This window comes from Micromesistius poutassou (assembly GCF_964030765.1).
Source record: "Micromesistius poutassou genome assembly, chromosome: 10".
Taxonomy (NCBI): Eukaryota; Metazoa; Chordata; class Actinopteri; order Gadiformes; family Gadidae; genus Micromesistius; species Micromesistius poutassou.
Window position 1 is genome coordinate 12,622,768 of NC_140280.1, and position 11,011 is coordinate 12,633,778.

General features: G+C 50.4%; 1 protein-coding gene across 1 annotated transcript in view; it reads left to right on the forward strand.

The window, feature by feature from the left end:
• Positions 1-8,818, forward strand: part of LOC311354370 (rho guanine nucleotide exchange factor TIAM1-like) — an 11,684-nt gene extending 2,866 nt beyond the window's left edge. Inside the window, exons 3-13 of the mRNA XM_084474187.1 lie at positions 376-444; positions 976-1,101; positions 1,805-1,913; positions 2,670-2,849; positions 3,248-3,372; positions 3,507-3,615; positions 4,353-4,411; positions 4,955-5,051; positions 5,458-5,545; positions 6,197-6,372; positions 7,172-8,818. Of these exons, the coding sequence (XP_084330313.1) occupies positions 376-444; positions 976-1,101; positions 1,805-1,913; positions 2,670-2,849; positions 3,248-3,372; positions 3,507-3,615; positions 4,353-4,411; positions 4,955-5,051; positions 5,458-5,545; positions 6,197-6,372; positions 7,172-7,821 (1,788 nt within the window). The 3' untranslated portion in view covers positions 7,822-8,818. The remainder of the gene's footprint in view (positions 1-375; positions 445-975; positions 1,102-1,804; positions 1,914-2,669; positions 2,850-3,247; positions 3,373-3,506; positions 3,616-4,352; positions 4,412-4,954; positions 5,052-5,457; positions 5,546-6,196; positions 6,373-7,171) is intronic.
• The last annotated feature ends 2,193 nt before the right edge of the window (positions 8,819-11,011 follow it).

Genomic DNA, 11,011 nt, shown 5'->3' on the forward strand with positions numbered 1-11,011 from the left:
GTGTGTGTGTGTGTGTGTGTGTGTGTGTGTGTGTGTGTGTGTGTGTGTGTGTGTGTGTGTGTGTGTGTGGTGGGGGGTCGCTGGCTGGGGGGTGGCTGTAATCGTGTGTGTGTGTGTGTGTGCGTGACTTATTTAGTACAACAGCATTTACTGAGCAGGCCTAATAATAAGGTTGTGTTGCTGGGCGAGGGTTCCCGGAGGCGCTCTCGTTAGTGGCGTTGTGTGGAAGAGGAGAACAGGATTAAGCGGACCCCCCGAACTAAACTGGGGTCACCTGCTGTGACCTCGTCACACATTTGAACACATGTTGACGTCTTTCCCGTCTCTCACGTGCGGTTGTCATTCTTGTTGTTGTTGTTGTTGTTGTTGTTTCAGGACCTGGGCTGCCTGATAGAGCGCTTCTTGAAGCCCTTGCAGAAGGAGAGCTTTCTTACACAGGATGAGGTACGGGCCCCCCTCCAACCAGACCCCCTCCAACCAGACCCCCTCCAACCAGACCCCCTCCAACCAGACCCCCACCGAGACTGAGCTGTTCAGATGCCGCTTAAGTGTTTAGGAAATAGCCTCGGGACGCGTTGGTTTGGAGTTTGTTCTGTTGGAGATTTATTGGACTATTATAAGGAGGACCTGCTAGAGAGATCACTGAATACATCTGTTGTTTGTCTTCTCTGCCAGGGAGTCTGTTATCACTAGAGAAAATACGCAGCAAGCCTCGCCAGCCACCCTCGAGACGCCGCTAAATTAGAGTGTATATCTATCCCATAATCTAGGCAGGACACAATCCTGGGCACCAACGTCACCTTATTATGTCTGTAGATATTAAATGACCATCAGCTATGTTTAAAAAAAAAACCTGTTTGATACACGAAGCATGATAGCTAGTTCCCCCCCACAGCTTAAGCTCCAACGTGTGTGTGATGACTGAAGTGGCCGGCCTCAGTGCTAACGCTGGTGCTGCTCCCTGTGCGTTGGCAGCTGGACGTGCTGTTTGGGAACCTGGACGAGATGCTGGTCTTCCAGGTGGAGTTCCTGCAGACCCTGGAGGACGGCATCCGGCTGGTGCCCGATCTGGACAGACTGGAGAGGGTGGAGCAGTTTAAGGTGAGCATCGTCACCATAGATATATATATAGAACACTAGATGTCTTACGGCAGAGTCTAGAACGTCATCACAGGAGCCGGCCATCTTGTCACAGGCGGCCTTTCTGGTGGTACCTGAGGTACGGTCAGTGAGCTGCACAAACGCTAATAGTCTTATCGCGCTGAAATCTTGACGGATTTACAAACGGTTCGGTTTCTTACAAACTACTACTATTTGTAAAGGGAAATCTTGTACCTATTTTAGATTATTCTATTTTTTTTTAGAACATAACATAATTATTCATAAGTATGCAGTGTCATAACTACATCTCTGACGTTTATAACGAACCAAACCGTTTGAAAATCGGTTGAAAATTGAGCAAGTTATGGTTATTTAAAAAGTACATGTACCACTACCAACACAACGTTATGGGTGAGCGTGCTGACTGTAGCAAGATGGCCGCCAGTGCGGACGTTCGACTCCATTGGCCAGCAGCGCGGACGAGACATCTAGTGTTCTATATATATCTATGATCATCACCACTGCCACTGTCATGTCTGACACTTTTAGGCACACCTTGATAACATAAATAAATGACACATTTCTGTACTCTCATCAGCAAGAGTTAACCCGCTTTCAACGTACAATCTCATGTCCGTCGTCTTTTCTCAGTTGTCTTATTAGACGACGCTTGTGTAATAAACGTATTTTTGTTTTGTTACAGAAAGTATTGTTCTCCTTGGGCAGCTCATTCCTGTACTATGCGGACCGCTTCAAGATCTACAGTGCCTTCTGTGCCAGCCACACCAAAGTCCCCAAGGTTCTGACTAAAGGTACTGACCCCTATTGACCTCTATGGACACGGCTCCTCTCCGTCTGCTGACCCCACCCTGATGACTCTCCACTCGTACTCTGCTGTCATGCATGCAGCCCCTGTGTGTGTGTTGATACAGGCCAATAGTAATCTCTAAAGAGCGAGTGCTAAGGTTGCGTTCTCTTTGAGGAAGGTATGAAAGGTTCTGATATAGGAAGTAACACGCTCACACTAAGACTTCTTTATAACTTACTGGCTGCTGAATCCCCCGGGTCATAATAATATTTCAAGAAAGCAAGGACAGCACTCTCAGTTCTATGCAATCAAAACTTTTTAATCGCCAACAACGGACGTTTCGGTTCTGAGACATGGGTTAGGCTATTAAGCTAAGCTGCTGTAATCCATGGAGGGCAGGATGCTTGCAGGATGTATTCACACAGCATGTGTATAGCACGTCTGTATAGTATAGCACGTCTGTATAGTATAGTACGTCTGTATAGTGTATAGTACGTCTGTATAGTATAGCACGTCTGTATAGTATAGCACGTCTGTATAGTATAGCACGTCTGTATAGTATAGTACGTCTGTATAGTGTATAGTATGTCTGTATAGTATAGCACGTCTGTATAGTATAGCACGTCTGTATAGTACGTCTGTATAGTGTCGTGTTGGCCGAGTGCAGGTTCACGTCAGATCACCGTACATGAGTCAGATCGTTGCCACGGCAGCTCTCTTGACGACGTGGGGGGCGTGGTTTTTTCCCTGCTCCTTTCAGCCAAGACGGATCCGGACTTCAAGGCCTTCCTGGCGCTGCGGAACCCGCGGCAGCAGCACTCGTCCACGCTGGAGTCCTACCTGATCAAGCCCATCCAGAGGGTGCTCAAGTACCCCCTGCTGCTCCGGGAGCTCTACGCCCTCACGGACCCTGAGAGCGAAGAGCACTACCACCTCGACGGTAAGGACCCACCCCCCCCACTCCCCCCACCACCCCCCATCCCCCACCCCACTCCCCGGTGGCTCTTCTTAATCAGTATCAATCAATCGGCAGTAGCTCAGGAGGTAGAGCGGGTTGGCTGGTAACCGTGAGGTTGCTGGTTCGATCCCCGGCTCCTCCTCCTAGCTGAGTGTCGTGGTGTCCCTGAGCGAGACGCCCTCACCCTGACTGCTCCTGACGAACTGGCTGTCGCCCTGCGTGGCTGACTCCGCCGTCGGTGTGTGACTGTGTGCGTGAACGGGTGATTGTCAGTCAACATACTGACAATCATAAATGAGGACCATTTCAATCGATTTTTCGTCCTCCGCCTGGCGACAGTTTGACCCATAACGGCACTTTCCTCCATCTTGTCGCCTCAGTGGCCATCAAGACCATGAACGAGGTGGCGAGCCACATCAACGAGATGCAGAAGCTCCACGAGGAGTACGGCGCCGTGTTCGACCAGCTCATCACTGAGCAGACGCTGGACAAGAAGGAGTCGCGGGTAGGAACGCCCTCCACAAACCACGCGAGCTTTCTCTGAGAAGAGGGGCGTTGTCTGTCCCTCTGGTGAGGGGGTAAACAGTCGATGGGGTGTGGTTCCTTGACGATCCCTTTTGGGTCCGCCTTGCGTTCCAGGTGGCCGACCTCACCATGGGGGACCTGCTGGTCCACGCACCCGTGACCTGGATCAACCCACCGTCCGCACTCGTCAAGAGCAAGAAGGACCCCGAGCTGGCGGCCTTCGGTACGGTTTCTGCGGGGGGGGGGGGGGGGGGGCGGTGGACTGCGCTGCACTGAACACACACACAGATCAAACCCCGCCACAGCTTGGTTTAAGTGAGGGATTCACAGGGGTGAGGTAACCTGGAGGCGAAACGGACCGACGACCGACGATGGACACAAATGCACTAAGCAAAAATTCAATAAAACAAGATGTATATATGAAACCATAAAACATTACAATAATTGACTTTGACGTTTAAACTTGAGTCCGTCCCACATGCCACTGGACAGTCTTGATCCAGGCATCCTTCGATCACAATGGTGCACTCGGGTCAAAGCGGGATTCAATGCTCAAGGTTTTCCTGAGGGGGAAAAATGGAAATCCTGTCATTGTGCAGGATTAGATGTCGATGGATAATCCGTTGGTCGTCTAATCCTCCAATGTTAAACTCTTCATACACACTCGTGATCACCCTCACCAGGAATGTCCCCCATCGCCTGTTAGACTGACGTCCTGATTCTTCATGTTGTATATGATGTTGTTTCTTAGTGGTTAAACCAAAAGGAAGCAGTTTACAGGGGAGTGTGTTGGTACGGTGGAACATTGGATTTCTTTATTATCTCTCACAAGAACACACACAACAAGATGTAGACCATTTGAAGCGATAAATATTCCCAGCGAAGCATGGGTAAAAAGGTGTGGATTAAAGCGTGTATTAACCTTTTATTCTTGCCTGTATTTCTCTTTTATTTTCCTAGTGTTTAAAACGGCTGTGGTCTTTGTGTACAAGAACTGCACCAAGCAACGAAGAAAGATCGTAAGTGGTGTTCTGTGTTTTTATTGTTGTTGCTTTAGGGCGTAGACCGTGGGAGGATCTCTGCTCACAGTTTAGCGGCCGCTCTTAGTGCAAAAACTGTCTTAAATAAACTAATGATAATATAAACTGTGCTTTAATTTCTGCACACCAACGGAAACAGCGGATACTGAGGTTATGGCCTTGATTAGATTTAGGCAGAATTTCCAAAGAGAAATGGTCTCTTGTGGTGTGAATTGAATAGGTATTGAAAGTTCTCACTTTGGTGCCTCATTTGATGAATTAAAGTGTGGCGCTTTACTGCAGTTGAGGTTTAATACAACTCACTTGATAGTCAAATGTTATCGTTTTTGCAACGCAGCTTTGAGTCTAAAATACCAGCACTTACTTGGGTATTATTAGGAAATTGCTTAAATGATTCTACCAAAGCCAACAAAGAAATTATGCTTTTGTGTAATAAATGTTATTTTATTGAACACCGTGAGTTAACTGCTATGCTCTGGCGCCCCCTGCTGTGCGAACGCCTGACCCTCTGCTCTGTTCCAGGGTGCGTCCCACCGCTCCTCCGTCACCGAGGACAGAGATCCCTTCCGCTTTCGCCACATGATCTCAACAGATTCCCTCCAAGTCCGCCCGCTCGCCAGTAGGTGTTTCTGTGTAGAAATTGAAGTGACGCATTTTTGTTTCATGCACAAATAACTGATCTTTGAAGGACGTTCAGGGAAAACACTTTTTTGCTTCCTCAAACTGTTAAACTTTGAGAATAAATCACTTTTAAGTGGTTTTTGACCTCAAAGAAATATGCTTGCTTTGAGGGTCTAGGTTGACATGGATCCTGGATATAACGTAATATACATACAGTAATTAATCCATGGGACACACATTCTGATCTGTCTGATCTGAACAAAAAAACCAACCAACCACAGACAGATGCGGCCAAAAGGATTCCTACCACAGTCTTTATCCAGTCCATGTTCTGTTCTATGGGCTGTGGTGAGACAACTTGGTGAAACCGTGTTAATGCTACGCCTGTGTGCTCCGCCTCTCAGACTCTGAGGACACCGCTGTGTGTGAGATAGTCCACACAAGGTCCGAGTCCGTGGGCAGACCGGAAAGAACCTTCCAGTTGTGCTGCAGGTACCACGTCCACGCACACACATGTCCACACACACACACACGCACGCACGCACGCACGCACGCACGCACGCACGCACGCACGCACGCACGCACGCACGCACACACACGCACACACGCACACACGCATGCCATTCATCTCCTGAACTCCAATGAAGAACAGACTCTACAGCTAAATGGCAGACCTTATTAAGCCTCCCTCTGATATGGGGGGGACGTTTTCATGTGTGATTATTCAATTGATTCTTTGCTGGATTCATCAGTTAAGGTACACTTAAGGTTCACATGTTAAATCTCAAAAGACAAGCTTCACTTCTTGAGTGTGGACGAGAGTTTGGAGAAAGTGGAGGTTAAGCGGGGCTGTACTTTTGATAACGGTGTCTACAAAATATCATAAATGATGAACACTATGCCCGCATGAGTTGCTTTAATCCTCTCACAAGCAGCCAGCAAAAACGAAAAGTACTGATTTTCATAACAATCTAAAACGAAATGCAGCCAAAAAGTAGTGAACTTGAATCTATACGCAAAGCAAAGCGTTGTTGTTGTTGTTGTTGTTCTGAAACCTTGTGGATCCGAGCGGATAAACACGGTGCTGGTTATGGGTTCCCCGCCCTGACCTGACCCGGGTGTGGCTCCCGTCTCTCCCGGCAGCTCCCCGGACAGTAAGAAGGAGTTCCTGAAGGCGGTGCACTCGGTCCTGAGGGAGAAGCAGCGCAGACAGCTGCTGAAGACGGACTCCCTGCCCTCCAACCAGCAGCAGTACGTCCCCTTCGGCGGGAAGCGCATCTGCACCCTCAAAGGGTCCCGGCCCACCATGGGCCGAGCCGGTGAGCAGAGCCCCTCCTCACTACATCTGCCCTGGGCTTGTTTGGGTTTGTGTTGTATTTGTGCTCTGCAGGATTTTATCGATTTTTTGTTTGTTTGTGTGCAACGACTAAATGACTAGCTTTGTTTTATTTCCCAGAGAGACATTACCAGCAGCAGCCAGCTGCCAGGGGGCAGCTACTGGTAATGTCTCTCATGGGTCATGGTGATGGTGATGGTCCCAGCTAGGACTGGGGGAGGGTTCATGACTCTAGGGGGGCTGTAGTGGAGATTGAGTGGAGGTTGAGTGGTGCTGATGTCCCACCTGGGATTCATAAACTACTTCTTCTCTCACCCTCTGTGTTCCCGGGTGAGGGGGAAACCACATCATGATGCCTACAGCCTCCACCATGCACATCCATCTTTGTAATCACAGGCCCCAGTTTAAATTTCTCTCTGTCTGTCTCTGTGTGTCTCTGTGTCTGTCTGTGTGTCTGTGCGTCTATGTCTGTGTCTATGTGTGCGTGTGTGCGTGTCTGTGTGTGTGTGCGTGTCTGTGTCTGTGTGCGTGTGTGTGTCTGTGTGTGTGTCTGTGTCTGTGCGTCTGTGTCTGTCTCTGTGTCTGTGTGTGTGCGTGTGTGTGTCTGCGTGTGTGTGCCTATGTCTATGTCTGTGTGTCTGTCTCTGTGTGTCTCTGTGTCTGTCTGTGTGTCTGTGTGTGTGTGTCTGTGTGTCTGTGTCTGTGTGTGTGCGTCTATGTCTGTGTGCGTCTATGTCTGTGTCTGTGTCTGTGTGTGTGTGTCTGTGCGCGTGCGCCCGCAGTGACCTGTGACGCGCCGGCGCCGTCCCGCACGCTGCGCCGCCGCAAGCTGACGCGCAACCGCTTCACCATCGACACGGACCTGGTCCTGCAGCACGCCGGCGATGCCCCCGGCCCGCCGCCCGCCGCCTACCACTACCCCCCGCCGGCCCACTACACCCCCCACCCCCCGCCGGCCCACTACACCCCCCACCCCCCCCCGCCGGCGCAACCCCGGGCAGAGGGCACGGACCTCTGGGTGGAGGAGCAGTTCGACCTGGCCCGCTACGGCGAGGCGGAGACGGACGCGCTGGGCGGGCCGGTGAAGGAGACGGACATCCTGAGCGACGACGACGACTTCTGCACCTCAGCGCGGGGCTCCGCCTCCGCGGTGGGGGCGGGCGGCGGCGCCGGGCCGCTGGCGGGGAGCCTGGAGTCGCTGGGCCTGCGGGATGCCCCGACGCCCCGGGCGGAGACAGGGAGTCACCCTGTTCCCGGCCGGGAGGGCACGGAGGGCGGCTACCGCGGGGGCCCCGCCCCGCCGCCGCCGCCGCTGACACTGCTGGGCCCGCTGAAGCACTGCGCCGCCCGGGGCGCGGGCGACGGCGGCAGCGACGCGGCCTGGGCGCGGCGCGACGACTTTGGGAACAGGAGGAAGAACGACGTCTTCTGAGCGGCTGGGAGGAGACGGAGGAGCGAAAGAGCAGCGTTCACACGACGGGACGTCCGGAGAGGTTGATGACGAGGACGCTGCTGCGAGGAGGAGTTCCGCCGCTCGGCCCGAGGGGAAGACGGCGGTAGAGGGAACCAGGGTACGCTCTAAGCTTTAAATAACAAACGATGGATTTGGACGCCATGACATGAAACTAAACTCTTTCTCCGTCCAGCAAAAAATATTTTTTCCTTCACCGCCGACATTTTCAGTCCCCCCAAACAAATCCTGAGGCGATCCCAAGTGGCAAGAAAAAAAAACAATCACGATCTATCACCACAAAGCCCAGGACAGCCCGCCGACGCTGCTGTCCTGGTGGGAGACGCACGCAGGTCACCGCAGCTCAGAAGAGCCGTTACACCAGTACTTCCTGTTGGAAGCGCAGTATTACCACGTGTACAGCAACCCGCCGGGCCGCCGGCGCACGCACACATCGCTTGCGTGCGAGGCCACGCCCACACCAGCCAGCAAGTCCATAACCAGGCACGACGTATTACTGCCGTTTTTTAAAAAAAACAAGCATCCACAAAGAAAAAGGTCTATTTTTGAACACAGGAATGTGGCTGTTATTTTTGTGCTCCGCATAAAGCATCAACATTCTCTATTTTGTCACTTAAAGGGCTGTCATGTTGTTGACTATCTCTACAGGGGGTTTTTCTGGCGTAAGACGGATGTGTAAAATAAAATGTGGCACTGTGTAAAATATTCCACCTGCTTTTTACATTTGTTGGACCACGCATGAAGTGGTGGAGAACACGAGGTGAACAATCTCAATGAACATACGCTGTTCTGTTGGGCTGGGCTCATCCTTGAATGGATCTGTGCTGTGATGTTTTTGAGGCAATAGCCTGTCTTAACCATGCTACTGTTTTTTTAATGATGTTTACACCTCGCTCAGCTGTCCAGTGTTACGGTGAATCCTATTTTGTTTTTGTTCAACATAATAACATGACCTTATTCATAATAAGCTAAAAAAAACCGTGTTTTAGCTATACCAAAAGACTGTTTTCTACCAGTGGAATTGGAGTGCTTCTGCTTTTCTTCTCAAACGTCACCATCATGCTACCCATCTGAGTCCTGTACTACTTGAATATTATTGTGGCCCGTTTTTGGAAGCAGTGGACACACCTGTTACCGAACCAAGAAGGACTAAGGCCAACTTTGAAAGTCGGTGGGCACTATACCGCCAGACGACTTCTTCTGATTCTCATTTCTTTTCGGGTGCGTCGAGACGAACCCGCATCCGAGCGCCCTAATCACCGCGGAGCAGCCGGCTGAAACAGAGAGCTGTCGAACCGAGACGAAACCCTGCGCCGGGGTGGATGCAAAAACAAAACGCAACCACCTACTCTCGCTTTCAGCACCCCCTTTTTATTCCCGTTATATATCGTTATATAGCTGTGTGCCTCGCTCTCCCTTCACTCCGACGTGATGTGACGTAACGTAATGCATTCCTTTCCCAAAAGCTCGAGTTTTAAAGGGACGCCTCTTTATGCGCTCGTGATGTGCTCGAGCGGCACATTACGCTCTGCTCACCTGGACCCAGACCGGGGGGCACTTTGATCAGCGGATGTAGTGAACCTGCACGTAAGTTAGGAAGTGTGAGGACGAGACAAGAACTCCCCTCCCCGGAGCACACGCCAGCAGAGATCGGAGCAAGTGCCCCTTCCTTCTCCTTTTTAGCGTCTTTTTACTTCTAAAGAATTTATTAGGCTCAGCAGACCCGGGAGGCCGTTTTGAGTATCCCGGGATGAGGACTTGGACCCTCGTAAACGGAAGGTACAAATCACCGTGGTCGAAAAAGGCTAAGTCTGTGATGAGAACCCCCTCTGACTCTCCCCCTTTGTACTGTAAACTGTTCATACATGAAACTGGTGTATTCTTGTTTTTTTTTGTATCTTAACAGAAAAAAATAAATTTTCTAAATTTCACTCATTTGAAGATGGCAAATGTTGATTATTTGAACACCGTTTCACCATTTTGTTTATAGCTTTCCATGTTTATTGTAGGCAGGCTATGAGGTATGAAACGATCCAGCAGATGGCGGTAAAAACCAACAGTGTAGTCTTTAGGTCGCGACATGGGATGGGAGAGGTTCAATTAAGGTAACCTATGTCTATATCCCCTTTCTTCCTTTTAAGATTAAAGACCGTTGCAAAAGCACAATTTCTTCCTCAAATATTAGAACGAGGGCAAACGTCGATTATTTTGTATATTATTACACTATAAGCCTACCCCATGTGTCGTCTGTTAAATCACTTATACTGAGCTTAGTTTAGGGGGTACATTGCTTTTAGATACAATGGTAAGCAGGTTGACGGCCGCTTTCGACCGGTTTCAACAGAAAACGTTAACCTTAATGTGAAATCAGTTGCCAATAAATGCTATAAGGCACTTTATATCTTCCAATGCCCAGTTGGTGCACTCTCCGGCTTTTATGGGTCCTGGAGGAGTTTCACTGAGACCTTATCGAGCTGTGGCTCCTGCACATGAAGCGTCTGAGCTTTATGATCGCCGAGGCAGATAATAAGGTCCATTCAGCAGCCGGAGGGCGACTGACCGCGTGGGGCGCACTGCAGGGCGACAGCATGGCGCGGCACATCTGTGCGTAAACCTGAAGATTATTTCCCTCTTCATCAGCACACACGCACATACACACGCGCGCACACGTACACACACACACACACACACACACACACACACACACACACACACACACACACACACACATCCCAAGGATGCTGCCAACGCGGCTACTTCATAATCCCCTCCACTCACTTATGAGCCCCGCGTCTCATAATACGCGTCGAGGTAATTCGTCCAGTGGACGTTCTTCATGGCTGTTTCATGACTGACCCTTTTCGGATGGATTTGGGTTGGATTTCTTTTTTTTGATGGGGGCGAATGCGACGAAGTTGTATGCAGCCTAAATGTCCCTGCCTAGAGGAGCGTTTAGTGAGACAGTGAGGCGTATCGGAAGATACAGGAGTGAGGACCACTGAAGGGATGCGTGTGATTTGGGTCAAAACGATGAGGATGGAAACCAAGGCGCCCCGTGACGCGGACTGGGAACTCGTTCTTCTGCCATAGCGACCCTCCACTCCAAGACATGATGGACAGGAGAAAGCAACCTCTCGTCTCTCTTTACCTC